A 16247-nucleotide genomic window follows, 5' to 3' on the forward strand; every position below is an offset into this window, starting at 1 on the left:
CAATGTTCGTGAGCTTCCATGTGCCCTCTTTCGACAATATTATTTTGACAAAAAACTGCTGCTCTGTGTGGTTAACTTCCATCTCAGGGCAATTGGGCTGCCTTTTGTAGTCCCTTCTTGCCCAAATTCACCGCATGCCAACCACCCTCCTCTCTTGCCAGCCTGAGTCATGAGCGCCGGATGTGATATGGAAGAACCCTACCCAGCATACGGTCTAGGTGGGGAGAGTTTAACACAACGTGTAACTCGAGCTGGGTAAGGAAGCGTCCCTCGGTTGCTGCCATTAGACCGTGTGTCTTTTCTTACGAAACCCCTTCCAGAGCCAAGTGCCAGTGTCCCAGTGTATAAATAGTTGTGAACTGGCTAGTGTGACACACAGCCTGCCATTCATTGGATGTCACCCAGCTTTCCCTGCCTGGATAACCATACAGAACTAGGGGCCCATGTTACTAGGGGAGGGCCCTTGTTTACTGCCTCTGTGTTGTTGAGGAGATCTCAGGAGCTCGGCTTCCAGTAGCTGCTCAGGTTTCCTACTGCCAAAGGGAGATGCAGTGAGGCTTCAGGTGGGTGGAGGTGCTCTGAGACAGAAGCCCTAGTCCTAAAGCTTCAGGGATCCTTTAGAAAATAGGGGGAAAAAAGACTCATGGGACACGCATTGGAGCACATGAAGATTGCAATTCAGCCACCATACAGTCATGACAGCTTAACCTCCGTGGTAGGTGGTGGCAATTCAGGACAGAGCTGTTGGGCACCAAACGTGTGGGAGACACCTGGCCTGGGGGACACGAAGAGATCCAAGTCATCTGACCAAGTACAGTAAGTCCCCTACACACAGACGAGTTCCATTCCAAGAGTGCGTTCGTAAGTCCAATTTGTTCATAAGTCCAACTTGTTCATAAGTCCAACAGAGTTATCCTAGGTCCCCAACTAACACAATCGGCTCTCTAGTACTGCACTGGAATAGGTTTATAATACTTTTCACACAAATAATACATAAAAACAAACACACACAAATAATAAAGAAAACATTTTGACCCTTCAGTGCAGTAGCTGGAAAAGTGCAGTAGCACAGTACAAGAGCTGGCATCCAGGGGCTGGCATCGAGTGAACAGGCAAGAAGAGCTACTGACTGGAGGAGGGGGAGGAGGTGGGAGATGCTAGAGCTGAAGGATCGTCAGCAACGGGAGACGGAGGGCAAGATGCAGTTTCACTCACGCCTGATGTTGATGGAACGCACGTTCGCATCTTTGAAAGTTCACAACTTGAAGGTTCATACGTAAGGGACTTAGTAGCTATGATGTTAGGGAAAATGGTGGGCAGTATATTCAAAGGTTCCCCAAGCTTGCCCCCCGCCCCCACTTATTCACTCAAACATGAATCTAGGTTCTTCTGGGAAGGGATTTTACTGATGTGATTAAAGTCCCAAGTCAGGTGACCTTAAAAAATGAAGATTATCCAGGTAGGTCTGACCCAATCAGGTAGGCTATTTAAAAGCAAATTATGGGCTTCCCTGGTGGCGCAGCGGTTCAGAGTCTGCCTGCCGATGCAGGGGACACGGATTCGTGCCCCGGTCCGGGAGGATCCCACATGCTGCGGAGCGGCTGGGTCCATGAGCCATGGCCGCTGAGCCTGTGTGTCTGGAGCCTGTGCTCCGTAATGGGAGAGGCCACAACAGTGAGAGTCCCGCGTACAGCAAAAAAAAAAAAAAAAGGCAAATCATTTTATCTGGCTGGTGACAGAAGGGAAAGTTGGAGAGATCCGAAGCACAAGAAGGATACCGTTGCTGGCTTTGAAGGTGGAGGGGGCCGTGAGAAGTGATCTGTGAAGGTCTCCCTGAGAGTGACTCCCCCCACAAAAAAAGCCAGAATGGAAATGGGCACTTCAGTCCAACAGCTGCAGGGAACTGAACCTGCCAAGACCTTGAATGAGCTTGGAGGTGGTGTCTTCCCAAGAGCCTCGAGACAAGAGCCCAGCCCAGCCAACACCTTCAATTTGGCCTTGTGGGACCCTGAGCAGAAAACCCAGTCAAGTCCACCCAAACTTGGACCTAAAGAACGTGAGCTAACAAATAGGTGTTGCTTTAAGCCTCTGGGTGTGGGGTAATTTGCTACAGGGCAATAGAAAGGAACACAGGTATTAGGGGGCAGAGCATTCCCTGGGCTGTCGGGGGTTCCCGGAGGAATAGGAGAGGATCCCTGCCCTGAGAAGCTCACATCCTGCCATCACCAGTAAATGGTTGCATGCGGATTTGAAATAGTAGAGCGGCGTTGCAGACGAGATAATTATGAATGCATTCTTGATGAGGAAAATGTGAAAAAGAAAGGCCTTCTTTCTAGGGCAAGAATTTTAGAGGGAAGGGGAAGGAGAAGCGCTTTCTGATACATTTCATCTCGTGACTTCACTTTCATGTTCATCTCCAAGCATTTGCAACAAGTCAAAACCTTGAATGTGACTCAGGCAGTGCTCCTGGGGTAGCATTAACCCGGTGCAGCTCAGACCAGAGCAGCATGAGTTCAGCCAGCTGCTCCACTCGGGCCCCCAGAGGGTTTCTTTAGAATGGAGCTTTCCCACTCCGCCCAAGCATTAACTCCCCCTTCCCAAAGCTGAGTGAGCTTTTACTTTTTGTGAACATGTCCCGCTGAACCAGGGACTGCATTGCTAGCACACCCTGTTCTTCTGAGAGGCTCTTGGAGAACTGCCCCCTACCTCTAAAGACAAAATGGAGACCTGTCCAGGAGCAGAGGGGCCCGAGCGAGGGACAGGAGAGCTAGGTGACCTCGAATCTAGCAGAGTTTCTCCATCTTCCTAGGGTGAGATCCATCTCTCACTCTGATTCCCTCTGAGATCACCTGTAAAGAGGGACCATATGTATATAGTCTATCATCCAAACCTGGATACTTTGGGAGTGAAAAGAGGCCCTACTAATAACTATGCTGGGACATTGGGCAAAAGCCAGGACGGGCAGGTGTGGTCATTCTAACCATGCCCGCCCTGAGGGGTGCTGCTCCTTCCATAACTCCATCCAAATATAGACATAAATCCATTCCAGTGACGTCCGAGGAATGGCTGAGACAGGCTAGCATAATCTGCAGGTCTCTATTAAATCAGAGGGAAAAACTGAAAAGCAGGAAACACACACACAGTTAAGAATTACAAGGAAAAAATCCTTGCATTTTCCTAGTCTAGGTTTCTGATCCTGAAGCAGCTACGGGCTGGCAACGATCCCCTGCAGATGGCTGACCTCTTGTCCCCCTGCCTGCCCATCTGCTTCCGTTTGGTGGCTGCTATCTTAGCATCTGCTGAGGGATATGGCCTCCCAGTTCCCCTGAGCAATCGCTGCTGTGACGAGCACAGACTCTAGTTCAGATCGTGACTCCCCACTCCCCAGTGATGAGACCCATCTTGGCTGAATTATTCAGTACCTCCGGGCTTCAGTTTCCCTATGGGAACAATACAACCTACCCAGGGGCTAGCAAGGAGGGGGTGTTGTTGTGAGTTTCTGCCCAGGGTGCCAGGAATAAAGGGCTGCATTGTTTATAGAGAATTAAAAGACAATAACAAAGCCTACTAAAAGTTCATCTGCTTTTTATTATCACCCTGTACCAGCAGTTCTCGGCAATATCAGTGATAAAATATTTCTCCCCTCTGAGGCTGGTGACTCCCGATGCCCTTTTTCCTTCTCCCCACTCTACCTCGGTACACCACTCTGACCTAATTCCCGGGGTTGTGATGTAGATCAAACAAATAATGCATAGAAAATGTTTAATAATATTTTATGATAATAACTGGTCCTTCCTCAAATCCTCTTAAAAGTGAATCCCTTGTCTTTCCTTTTCTGTCAGAGGCCAGAGATTGTTGTATTGGTCTGGGCTATTTGGCTGCAAGTAACAGAAACTAAAATTGAACTCCTTTAGGCATTAAAGAGGGGACTTATTGGCATCAATGATTTGAACACTGCGAAGGAACTCTTCCACTGGTTTATGTCTTCACTGCTTTCTTAGAGTCAGCTTCATTGTCTTAGATCCAATTCTCCATGAAACTGGAATCATGGCTGCTGAAAAAGCTGTGCTCAGATTCCTAAAGAAAAAGGGGAGAGGTAGAAATGGTCACATTTTGCCTATGGAGGATTCTGATTGGCCTGGCTGGACCATGTCCTAGTCTTGGAGCCAGTCACTATGGACAGAGGAGGAGTGAGGTCCAGTGATTGGTCCAGCTTGTGTCAGGTTGCCCAGCCCTCACCCATTCACTGTGGGCACAGGGTGGATGAGGTGCTATGATTGGCCTAGCTTGTGTCAGGTACCCAACACTCAACCAATCACTACATCCCAGGAGATGGGATCTTATAAGATGGCAGCTTCTTGTTTGACTTCCATAATAAAGGAATAGCACAAGGTAACCAACAAGGTCCTACTGTATAGCACGGGGAACTCTACCCAATATTCTGTGATAACCTACATGAGAAAAGAATCTAAAAAAGAATGAGTATATGTATATGTATAGCTGAATCACTTTGCTCTACACCTGAAACTAACACAACAACGTTGTAAATCAACTATACTTCAATAAAATTAAAATATTTTTTTAAAAAAAGGAATAACACAAGAACATTGTGGTGGGGGAGGTTCTGGGTGGATAGAGGAGCAGTTGTCCTTAGCAGCTCTACTGCCCATTCAGAGACCCCCGCTTCTGGTTTGAGAAGAAAATAGCTTGGCTACAACTTCAGAATTGGTATATTTGTACCCTCAGTTGTGTCCAAACACCTGCCAGAGATAATGAAAAATAGGAAAATGTACCCACCTTCGGTAGCAGAAGGCCCATTCTCTCCCAGGCTCAGTAGCTGTAGCTCATGCTCTGGAGTTTGTTCTGGAACAGGCCTCGTGCACTCTGCTTAGGTTCCTCTGCTGTGGGGTATTTGTTCCTGTGTGCACAGCTGCTGGAATGGCTGGGCTCAGCCTTTTGAGATGAGAACACATTGTCACTGGAACAGCAACCAAAGTCTCTTCTAGCCCCTGGGCTCCCATTTCAGGGGCCACACATTTTTGGAAGGACATCAAATATTGTCCATCATGGAGCCGTCGCTTTGCTTTTGTTGCTAATCATTTTCTCTTGTTTTCCTCCTTTTCAAACCAAGATAAGATGTTTCCAGTTTTCTTAAGGATTCTTTTGATGAAATAGTTCTAATTTATATTTGTATTTCTGTTATAGCCTGGGGAGCTGTTTTATGAGCACAAAGCCTTCTTTTGTGATCTTATCCAAGACAAACTTCTGATTCTTCTTTTATCAAAAAGTTACTACTGACCAAAATACTACTTAAAAATCAGCTTACTGAAAACAATTATAGAAGGGCCCTCTGCCCATAGAAAAAGGTGCTCTGTTGTTAGACTCTTTATAATCATTCTTCTTCTAAAGTAGGAGTCAGCAAAATGTTTTTTGTAAAGGGCCAGATAATGAATATTTTTGGCTTTGTGAGCCATGTTGTCTCTTTCACAACTACTCAATTCTACTGTCCTAGCATGGAGGTGGCCATGGGCAGCACATAAGTGGATGGCCATGGCTGTGTTCCAATAAATATTTAAAAACCAGAGAGTGAGCCAGCTTTGGGTCATAGGTCAGAGTTTGCCAACTCCTGTTCTGAAGCATCTTATGCTTTTTCACTGTCTTTTAAAAAGTATAGTTAAAATCCAGGATGTGTCATAATTCTTCTTTCCATTTCATGGAGCAGAAACACTGAATGTTGGTCAATGTGTTAACTGTAGGGTCCACTAGGACCTGGCATTAAGAACCTTAAGAAAATGTTTTTCATTTGATGCAGTAATTCCATTTTCAGGAATCTGTCCTAAGTTGATATGGCTATTGTTTTCTCTGTAGTTATTTACCACAGTATTATTTGCCACGTAAAAAACCTGGGAACAACTTAAGGTCCCGTGGTAAATTGTCTGCTCATAATAATATCACAGAGCCTTTCAAATAATATGTATGATTAAATCCTTTATGAGTTTATGTTGTAATATAAAGTGGAAAAATATATACCATGAAACCTCATTTAATTAAAAGAAAAGAGCAGGCATGCATAGAAAAAGATTGACAGGAAATACACCGAAGTATTAATCGTTTTTTCTCTAGAGAGGAAGATTATCTGAGTTTTTTACTGCGTGTGTGGTGTGTGTGTTTGATTTTTCTAAAAAGACCACTTTAGTTCTAGAATTTTAAAGAAGTATTTTAAGGAGAAAAGTAGTTCTTCAACCTTTTAGCCTGAGACAGTGTAGTATGCATTATTCTAGAATCTTCCTTAGAGAAGCCAAGGGGCAGGGGCTGGGTTGACTGTAGGAGAGCCTCTCAGACCTGTGCTCTGTAGTCCAGGACAGTCATCTTAGGGCACACAGAGTGGCTGCCTGGGGTCTGCCAGTCATTTATATGGTAATTCTCGAAGCGGATTATTGAGCTCTTATGTGTAAGTCTTCGAATCCCCACAGAACCTTCAAAGTAGGCAGGTCTGACCCTGCTTTCCAGCTAAAGGGACTGAGACAGAGAGAAGGGAAGTGACCTGCTCCTCTCCCACAATTGCACCTGCAGGATCTGTGTCTCCCATCCTTCCCAGCCTTTCTCTTTGAAACAGCGCACTTCAGGTTTGGGATGTGTTATTCACTCACTGATGGTTCTGCTTTGTACATCAAATTCAGAAAAAACATGTGCTTCCACTGCTGCTGGTTGCGTTGGAAGATTTCTGGGGCTTGTTCGGAAAAGTGGGCCATTGTGTAACGTGAGACCTGCCTCCTCTGGTGACCGGCTGGGTGCGAGTGCTCAGAGAGAAGCTCATGGCTTCTGTACTGAAAGCAGGAAGAGCTGATGGGTTGGGAGGCTTAGGCACTGGACTCTCTGAATTCAAAGAACTGGTGAAGTGGGAGGGCCAGAGTGAAAGGACTAGCGGGTGTGAAATTTGTGATCCAGAAGGGGATGTTTGAATGTAAAATCTCCAAGGGAGCAGTTGTAGATGCCTGTGAGTTCCAGCATACGGTGGTGGGCGTGGAGTCTGCCATGGAGTGGGGGGAACATACTCAGAGTTGAGGAGGGCAAGTACTGAGGCAGGGATGTTAGGTGAGTCCTCCACATGGATGCTGAACCCATCCATGGTGACAGCAGGTCTTGGGGTGAAGAGAAGGACTATGAGTGATGTGCTAACATCTAAAAATGAAAGAGGAGCAGTGACCCGGAGGTTTGAAGACTACAGAGAACGGGGGGGAGAGGGATAGTTAGGGAGTTTGGGATTGACATGTACACACTGCTATATTTAAAATGGGTAACCCGTAAGAGCCTACTGTGTAGCACAGGGAACTCTGCTCAATATTATGTAACAACCTAAATGGGAAAAGAATTTGAAAAAGAATAGATACATGTATATGTATAACTGAATCACTTTGCTGTACACCTGAAACTAACACAACATTGTTAATCATCTATACTCCAATATAAAATAAAACGTTTTTAAAAACTACTGTAAAAAAAAAAAAATAGGGCTTGCAGGTGAACGAGGCTGACATGGTCAGTCTGGAAGGAGCCTGGGGTCATATGAGAGGAGTGCTGGTTTGGAAGGGCTCTGGGGGCCCAGGAAGATGGCACGCCTACCTCTGACCCCGTAGCATATGGGATGTGAGAGAACAAGTCTCTTCTCCAGAAGAAATGCTGCCAGGGGAGCAAGCAGGTCAGGCTGGACTGTTAGGTCAGGGGGGCTGGGTAAAGGCCCTCAGCTTCTGAAACGAGCTGAGGATATAGGAGTTTGTTTATTTCAGAGTGTGTGTTCCAGAGGGCACCTAGAGGAGATGAGGGAGGAGGGGAACGGGAGGCTTGGATCGTCGTGGTTGAAGAGGATAGAGAGTAGAGAGAGGTGACCAGGGTGGCCGGGAGTTTAGGCACCGGCCAAAGGAAAGCAGGATGGGAATCACGGTGACACCAGCCAGTGACAGGATTACAAAGGAGCGAGTCCTCCTGACCCAGTGGATGAGGTTGGGGGTCAAGGGAGATTCTGGAAGGGGTCAGCTTTGGCCTGGTTGATTGTGTTTCTAGGGACCCACTGGGAACCAGTCCTAGAAGTCCAGACCCATGTTTCTAAGCAGACCAAGGTTTCTGTGGGTCAGGAAAGAAGGTCAAGAGCGGTAGAAATAGCAGCTGTGTCTCCATGCTTGCTTCTCTTCTGGGGAGCCCCATAGTAAGTAAGCTTGACACCCAGTTGCCATGGGATGGAGCGTGATTCTCAGTCCATTACACTGGGACTCACTGCCCAGAGCCGGGGGTCGGCCCCCTACCTTCATACGTCTCCCCTGCTATTAAATTTGTCAAAAATCCAATTTCCATAAGCCTTTCAGGAACACACCTACTGTATAAAGTAGGCATGCTTTCCATTCCCAAGGAGCCTGGAATGGGGGTTCGTTGTGCCTGAGGAAATTGGAGAAGCACACGGAGAAATAAACGCTGAAGCTGTTGCCCCTCAGGGTCAGGACAGCAGACCGTGGAAATGTGTTTTTTCATTTCCTCATGTTCCAGGGCTCATGTGCTTCGCAGCTGTGATTTATTTTCACAGCACACTCTGGAATTTGACAGACTTTCATGCTGGCCTGCTTCACAGCTGAAACCATTTGCCATTTGGTAGATGATGAAGCAAGTGACAATTTCCACTAAAACAGCCCTAAAAACAAGACGTCTGTGAGTGAGACAGACAGGTGTCAAACGCTGGCGGGCCTCCTCCGTGCGGGATGGTGCCAGAGCTCCCAGCAGACAGAGAGCCGGGCGACGGGCTTGAACTGTGGGGTGCACCTCCTGCTTAAAGATGCGTGGCTCTGTAGTGGGCATGATGGTGATTACCGGTGTTCGGAGGGCTGCTCACCCCGCACCCTACAGGGCCCTGGTCCACGTGGGGAGCTGGGGAGCGAAGGCTGCAGTGTCCCAGCTGCTGCTGCAGGTGCTGGGGAAGGAGAGTTGACGCCCCTTCCGAAACCCTGCGTGCCGCCCCTGCTTCCTCCCCTCTGCTCGAAGAAGTGGGAGTCACTTGGGTGGGGGGGGGCGGTGCCTTCTTCAAGGACCTTTCAATTTCAAGTGATAGAAACCCATTCAGCTACTTACTGCAAAGGTGTGGCTCTCTGACCACTTTCTTACTCTGACGTTATTTTGTTCCTAGCACGTATTTCCTCCCGACACACTCTCCTCCTGTCTTCTCCCTTCCCTCCTGCTCTTTGGTTTTTGCTGTCTATTCACGCGCTGGAATATAATGGCCTTTGCCTGTTTAACTTTCTGTGCTTATATTGGTGCTTACATATTGTAGGTGTTTAATAAATATGTATTAAATGATGGCAAGATGACACCTTGGGTAGATTGTGACAATAAATAGGAGTTAGTCAGGCAAAGGGAAGGGAGGTCCCAAGGCAGCTGCAGGGAAGGCCCAGAGCTGAGAGGTGAGAGCAGCCCCTGGGGACCCATAATGAGTCATTGTATGCCAGGGAGGGAGCTGAGCGGTGGTGGGTGACTGGTCAGCAGGAGGGGGTGACAGGTAGAGTGAGGTGAGCAGAGACCAGATCTTGGGGGACCTTTTAATGCCATGCGGCACGCGGGATCTTAGTACCCGATCAGAGATTGAACCCACGCCCCCCGCAGTGGAAGCGCAGAGTCTTAACCGCTGGACCCCCAGGGAAGTCCCACTGGGGGACCTTTGATACTGGGCTGCAGGACTTGGATTTTATCGGGAATCCATCGTGGGAAGCATGAAGGGTTTTCAAGGAGGAGTGTGACAGGATCATTTGTTTGAAGTCTGCTGAGAAACTCACCCTTATTGCTCTCCTTCTGTGTGCAGATCACTTGTGTAGGTGTTGTATCACAATGATCCTGAAAGTGAGATCCTACTCCTCCATTTTGCAGGAATAAAACTGTGGACTAGAGAAGCTAAGTGCTGGGGGTCACACAAGGCATAGAACCATTGTCATTTCTGTGTTTTAAATAAAGACTTCCGGTAGCTGTGCAGAAGCCTGATTGAAGGGGGCAAGGCTGTTGCAGCACTCCACCCAGGGGAACAGCGAGGGCAGATCTAAGTAGTAGCAGTGCAGATGGACGTGCACAGACCAAGGTGTACAGGAGGGAGAGTTGACAGAATGTTAGTAATTGACCAGATGTTGGAGTGAGTTTTTCATATTCACTATTTAATAAGAAGTTATAGAGCACTTTCTATGAGCCACGCTCACTTTACAGCATTAACCCATTTAATCCTCACAACAACCACCCGAGCAAAGTGCTATTATTATCCTCGTTTTACAGACGAAGAAGCTGAAGCACAGAGATGTTAGGTAACTTGCCCAGGGTCACACAGTAAGTGAAGGAGGCAGGATTTAAAGCTAGGTCCACGCTATTAGCTATTAGATTTCTAGATGGAGCAACTGAGTAGTGGTAGTGCCAACGACCAAGGTAGGGAACTACGGAAAAGGCAGCTCTGGATGCTTTGAACAGGAGGACGGATTTGGTTTTGCACCTGTGGAGTTTAAGGTGTCTGAGATGCCCAAGAGACAGTTGGACACAGAGGAGCTTCCCAGAGGTCTGGCTGGAGATGACATCTTGGTGTCATCGGCATGTAGGGCGTAGGGGAGCCAGAACATTACTAGAGGGCCCTGGGGAGAGTGAGAGAGAAAAGGACCAACCCCCCCACACCCCAGGAGTGCCAGGCTGGGCTGAGGAGAAAGAGCCACCACAAGGGCTGAGAACCAGCAAAGGAGAAGCAGGAGAAAGTGGTGTCCTGGGGTAAGAATGTTCCAAGGAGGAGGGACTGGTCAAGGTCAGGGGTGAAAGCAAGAGCAACTGAATAGTGTGTATTGAATGTGGCAACAAACAGGGACCCTGTGGTCTAGGCTGGAGCAGCCTTGTGAGCTGTAGAGAAGGCAGAGTGCAGGGGCCAAGCCATCAGGAGGAGCGGGGCGGGAGACAGTGCATGTGGACAGGACGCTCTGACTGCGGGGGTTAGGGGGAGGATGGGAACTTCAGAAGTTGGGGGACAGGACGGGAACTTCCAAGAAGGATTTTTTTATTTGTTCCCCACCCCACCCTGAGACACTCATGATGAAAGATACTTGATGATGTTTGAATACTGGAAGGAGCGGATGGTAGGGAGGGGAGAAGTTAGAAATAACTGGGTTGGAGGGCTCTGGCTGATGGAACAAAGCCCACTGTGGGTGGGGAGGACGCACTGAGATTCAGCATTTCTTCCTCTGAGATGAGAGCACAGCAGGTGATGGGTGCAGATGCGTGTGTGTTTTAACGTAGGGACAGGGAAACAAGGAGGTAACAATCCATTTATACTAGCATGTTACTTAATGCCAATTGTGTTGAAAAGTCCTCTTATGGATGGGTAAAAACAACTCAGTTCAACTAGCAAGCGTATACAGTCGAGCCTCAGTATCCTTGCAGATTAGTTCCAGTACCCGCCACAGATACCAAAGTCCACGGATGCTCAGGTCTCTTATATAAAACAGTGTAGTATTTGCATGTGGGATCTTAGTTCCCCGACCAGGGATCGAACCCACATCTTCTGCATTGGAAGCGTGGGGTCCTAACCACTGGACTGCCAGGGAAGTCCCCCTCCTGTATACTTTAAATCATCTCTAGATTACTTGTAACACCTATATGTAATAACAATATAAATGCTATGTAAATAGTTAATTCAAGTTTCGCTTTTTGGAAATTTCTGGAATTTTTCCCCCCCAATATTTCCCATCCATGGTTGGTTGAATCTGGGAACGCAGAACCCATGAAATACGGAGGGCTGATTGTACACTGAATCAGACACCATAAGTGGTGCTAGGACACAACATTTTAAACTTGATTCCTTTCTTCAAGGCACAGAGCTCAAGGTCAAGGAAAATGAACATGTAATTAAATCATTACGATACATTGTGGAAAGTGTTATAAATGTCTGTTTCTTCCACCAGACATGGTGGTAGACATGATCTTGCACATATGTGCATCCCCTGAGCCTCACAAGATGCCTGTCTCATGAAAAGCATTTGATAAATACTGAAGGAAGGAATGAAGGAGGAAGGGAGGGAGAGAGGGAGGAAGGGAGAAGAAGGAAGAAAAGGACATGAAGCTCTGCCTGAAGGACTTAGAAAAGATTTCCCAGAGGTTGTGACATGTGAACTGGTGCTGAAGGATGAGTAGCAGTTCACCGGGATGACAGTTCATGTGGAACAGAGAGAGAATTTCTGGCAGAAAGGACCATATCTGCAAATGTGTGAGGGCACAAGGCACTTATAGATATGCCTGCCTGGTGAGTGCTTTGATGAGGCCACGGTCCAGAGCTGCTCTCTGTACTGCAGGGAAGCCTCTGACCACATATGGTTACTAAGCACCAGAAACGGGGCCAGTTGGAATTGAGATATGTTCTACATGTAAAATACACACCAATTTCAAAGACTTAGTATGAGAAAATGTGAAATACTCCATTAGTAATTTTTGCAGGGATTACATGTCGAAAGGATAATGTTTTGGATATATTATTAAAAGTAATTTTGGGCTTCCCTGGTGGCGCAGTGGTTGAGAGTCCGCCTGCCGATGCAGGGGACACGGGTTCGCGCCCCGGTCCGGGAAGATTCCACATGCCTTGGAGAGGCTGGGCCGGAGAGCCATGGCCACTGAGCCTGTGCGTCCGGAGCCTGTGCTCCACAACAGGAGAGGCCACAACAGTGAGAGGCCCGCATACCACAAAAAAAAAAAAAAAAAAGTAATTTTACCTGCTTCTTTTAACTTTTTAAAAATGCTCCTGCTAGAACATTTAAAATTACATAGATGGCTCTTAGTATGTTTCTCTTGGACAGGGTACTAGGAAATGTAGGGGAAATGAGGTTGAGTGGCAGGCAGGGGTCAAATCGTGGACTCTGTAAGGACCTCCTGTAAGCAATGCAGTTTTTAAAAAATTTTTATTTTATATTGGAGTATAGTTGATTTACAATGTTGTGTTAGTTTCAGGTGTGCAGCAAAGTGATTCAGTTATATGTATACATATATATATATATATATATATATATATATTCTTTTTCAGATTCTTTTCCCGTATAGGTTATTACAAGAGTATTCAGTAGAGTCCCCTGTGCTATACACACTCCTATATATAAAATAGATAATCAACAGGGACCTACCATATAGCAATGCAGTTTTAAGCCAAGGCGGGCACAGTCAGATGCGTGTTGTCTAGACAGCTGTCAGCTGTGTGAAAGGTGGACTGAGGAGAGAGGATGCTGGGGGTTGGAAGTGAGTGAGTCTCCCTCGAGGAATGATGAGCCAGACGAGATGGACCGACTGAGTGTGCGGGAGGCAAGGGAGAGGAAGGTAAGATGACATCTAGAATTCTGGCTTTGATTGCCGTTGGATGGAGATGCTTTTGCGCGTATCTGGGGAGAAGTGGGTAATGCTGCCTTCGAGGTATACAGTCAGCTGCTGGTGGTTTAGATCTTGGTGCTGGAGCTGTAGACGTAGGGTCATTAGGATAGAGGTGATCATGAAAACCTCGGAGTGGATAAAATCGCATAGAGGATGCATAGAACAAGAAGAGAAGATGGCTGAGGTTGGAGCCCCTGGGGGATGAAGGGGCAGACACGAGGAGAGTGGAGAGTGCTTGTCAGAAGCCAAGGGGAGGGGGGATTTTTGAGAATCACTGTGCCGTTGAGTAAAGTTCTGCCAAGCAGTCAGATGAGTCAAAGAGAGAATGCGTTTTGGATTTAGCAATAAGAAAGTTGTTGGTGACCCTGGTGAATGCCGTTTCCATGGAGCAGTGGGGGAGAAAGCCAAATTGGAGGGACTGGTGGTGATGGAATTGAACAATGCAGAGGCAGCAAGTGTGGACCACTCTTTGAAGAAAACAAGGCATTTGACTTGTGTGGATTTCATTGCTTAAAGAATGTTGGGAATTCCAAGAAACAAATGACTTGCGATTTGTGTTGCCCCCTGTGTTTTCATTTGCAGAGCTCTCCCTGCACCTGCACCACTCCCCCAATCAAAGGCAGAGACTTATGCAAATGTCCTTTTCTCTCTCTCTCTCTCTCTCTCTCTCTCTCTCTCTCTCTCAGGCCGGATCTTGGACCTGAAGACTGGGACGGTCAAGAAAGAAGGGCAGCAGTCATCCATGAGGATGTGCATGGGCTCCCGGAGGTCCTTCATCTGCAGGATGAGGTCTGTTTGGGGGAACAGTGGGCTGGGCTCTGATGGGGTTGCTCCCTTCTCACCTCCGCTGAGAGTCCTGGTGGGCTGTAAGATCACACCTTCACTCTGGTGATGGCATCTGACTGCAGCATGTAAGCCTCCTCCTTCTTGGTCTGTCTCACCTGTAAATGGAGAAGATGAGTCGACAGTTGGACATATAGTTCAGGAATTCACGGGCGAGTTTGGGGCTGAAGACATAGAGTCAGGGATTGACGACAGTGAGGTGTATCTAAAGCCCTGAGACCGCATGAGATCACCTGGGAAATGAGTGTTGCTAGAGAAGAGCTCTGAGCTCAGGCCACCCCTGCACCAGGGAGGCAAGGAAGAACCGGCAGAGACTGAGAAGGAGCGGCTGGGCAGATGGCAGGGAACAAGAGAGGGAGAAGGAAGTTTCCAGGAGGAAGGCGTGGTCCACTACCAGATGCTGCTGCTGATTCCCAGATACGAGGACTGAGGATCCATCACTGGACCCCAGAGGGAGAAGCAGCGGCAGCTGGAACTGCAGGCAGGTGAGCGAGGCGGGCGTCCTCCTCTCCTCCAGGAAAGAAGTCGGTCCCCGCTGGCCCGGGCACGTGCTCTCCCAGGCTCTTCTTGAGCACTTTTCCCGACAAGGCCACCCAAGTCCACACCAATCCTGATTCAGCTCCAGCGCCTCCTGCCCTCTCCGACCTCCTCCCCGCCCCTGCCAAGCTTCCCGATGCTCCGATCTCAGGGCCGGGCACAGTGGAGCCACTCACTACCGTCACCTTCCTCCAGTGGTTTGCTTCTGGGATGGGGACTTACCACTTGAGCATCTGTTGGGAACTATGAAGTTACAGACAATTGATGTTTAAAATAAGTCTATATTTTCACTAATTCAAAGTCACCTTTTAAAGCAACTCTACTTCTTTTTTTTTTTTTTTTTTGTGGTACGCGGGCCTCTCACTCTTGTGGCTTCGCCCATTGCAGAGCACAGGCTCTGGACGCGCAGGCTCAGCGGCCATGGCTCACAGGCCCAGCCGCTCCGCGGCATGTGGGACCCTCCCGGACCGGGGCACGAACCCGTGTCCCCTGCATCGGCAGGCGGACTCTCAACCACTGCACCACCAGGGAAGCCCAAAAGCAACTCTACTTCTTAAACAAAAACTGTTAATCTACGGGCTAGGCCATCTCAGATCACAGGTTGCCTGTGTTGAGGGGAGACCTGCCTCTCTAACCTCTAGCTGAGTCCTGAGAACCGGCAGAGGACTTGAGTATGGCTGTCCTTTCCTCCCAGTCAGCTCCTCTCCAGGCTGAGGCTTTGGAATGCTTCCAGAAGACACGGATGGAATCCCCTTCACCGCCTGCCTCAGGTCATAAGGCGGTGTTGGAGTGACAATACACGAGCATCTCCTTGTGATTTAGCACTGAGTCTGCGCAGACTGCCTTCCCTCTGTTCAGCCTACAGGGGCAAGCTGGGGGGCTCGACTCACATGCATTAGTGTCCACCCAGGGACAGAATGCCATCAGTTAATGTAGTCCAACACAGCAAGGGCTTTCCACAGTGCTTTGGCCAATAGGGTAAATGCCCATCCTAGCTTGATGGACATTCAGTCTAGCACCAGCAATGTGAATTCTTAATTGCACCATCTAAGCAGTTGCCTTGTGAATGAATTTATTGGAAGCATCAAGTTCACCATTCCTGAGTAGCCTCCAGTGCCATTATCACTGCCCTATCGACCAGATTCAGGCGGTCTGCTTCCTGCCCTGGTGCCTCTCAAGACATGCTCTAGGTAGCTTTTCCCAGTGCCAGACCCACACTACCTGGATTTACCTGTAAGGTGTGCAGCACTGCCATCTGCTGAGAGCATGGCCTTCGCCTCCAAATAAAGCAGCTTAGTTTCAGGAAGACACTGGGCATCCCCAGGCAGCAATGTCTTAGATTGACCTGCTGTGAAAATACGCTCGTGCTGGCAGCCATCCCAGGTCTCAGAGTATATAACTGGACTCTTATCTTTGTTGTATTGAATACTGAGGCATCCAGGGCATTACCTGCTATGTAGTTG

General features: G+C 48.1%; 1 protein-coding gene across 4 annotated transcripts in view; it reads left to right on the forward strand.

Annotated features, from left to right (window-relative positions):
* Positions 1-16247, forward strand: part of ARNT2 (aryl hydrocarbon receptor nuclear translocator 2) — a 197945-nt gene that overhangs the window by 91421 nt on the left and 90277 nt on the right. For all 4 annotated transcript variants that reach the window (XM_029236793.1, XM_029236794.1, XM_029236795.1 and 1 more), the window contains one exon: positions 14091-14193. In XM_029236793.1, coding sequence (XP_029092626.1) covers positions 14091-14193 — 103 coding nt within the window. The remainder of the gene's footprint in view (positions 1-14090; positions 14194-16247) is intronic.

The sequence above is a fragment of the Monodon monoceros genome, unplaced genomic scaffold, assembly GCF_005190385.1.
Source record: "Monodon monoceros isolate NGI ecotype Baffin Bay Population unplaced genomic scaffold, NGI_Narwhal_1 Super_Scaffold_21, whole genome shotgun sequence".
NCBI classification, from domain to species: domain Eukaryota; kingdom Metazoa; phylum Chordata; class Mammalia; order Artiodactyla; family Monodontidae; genus Monodon; species Monodon monoceros.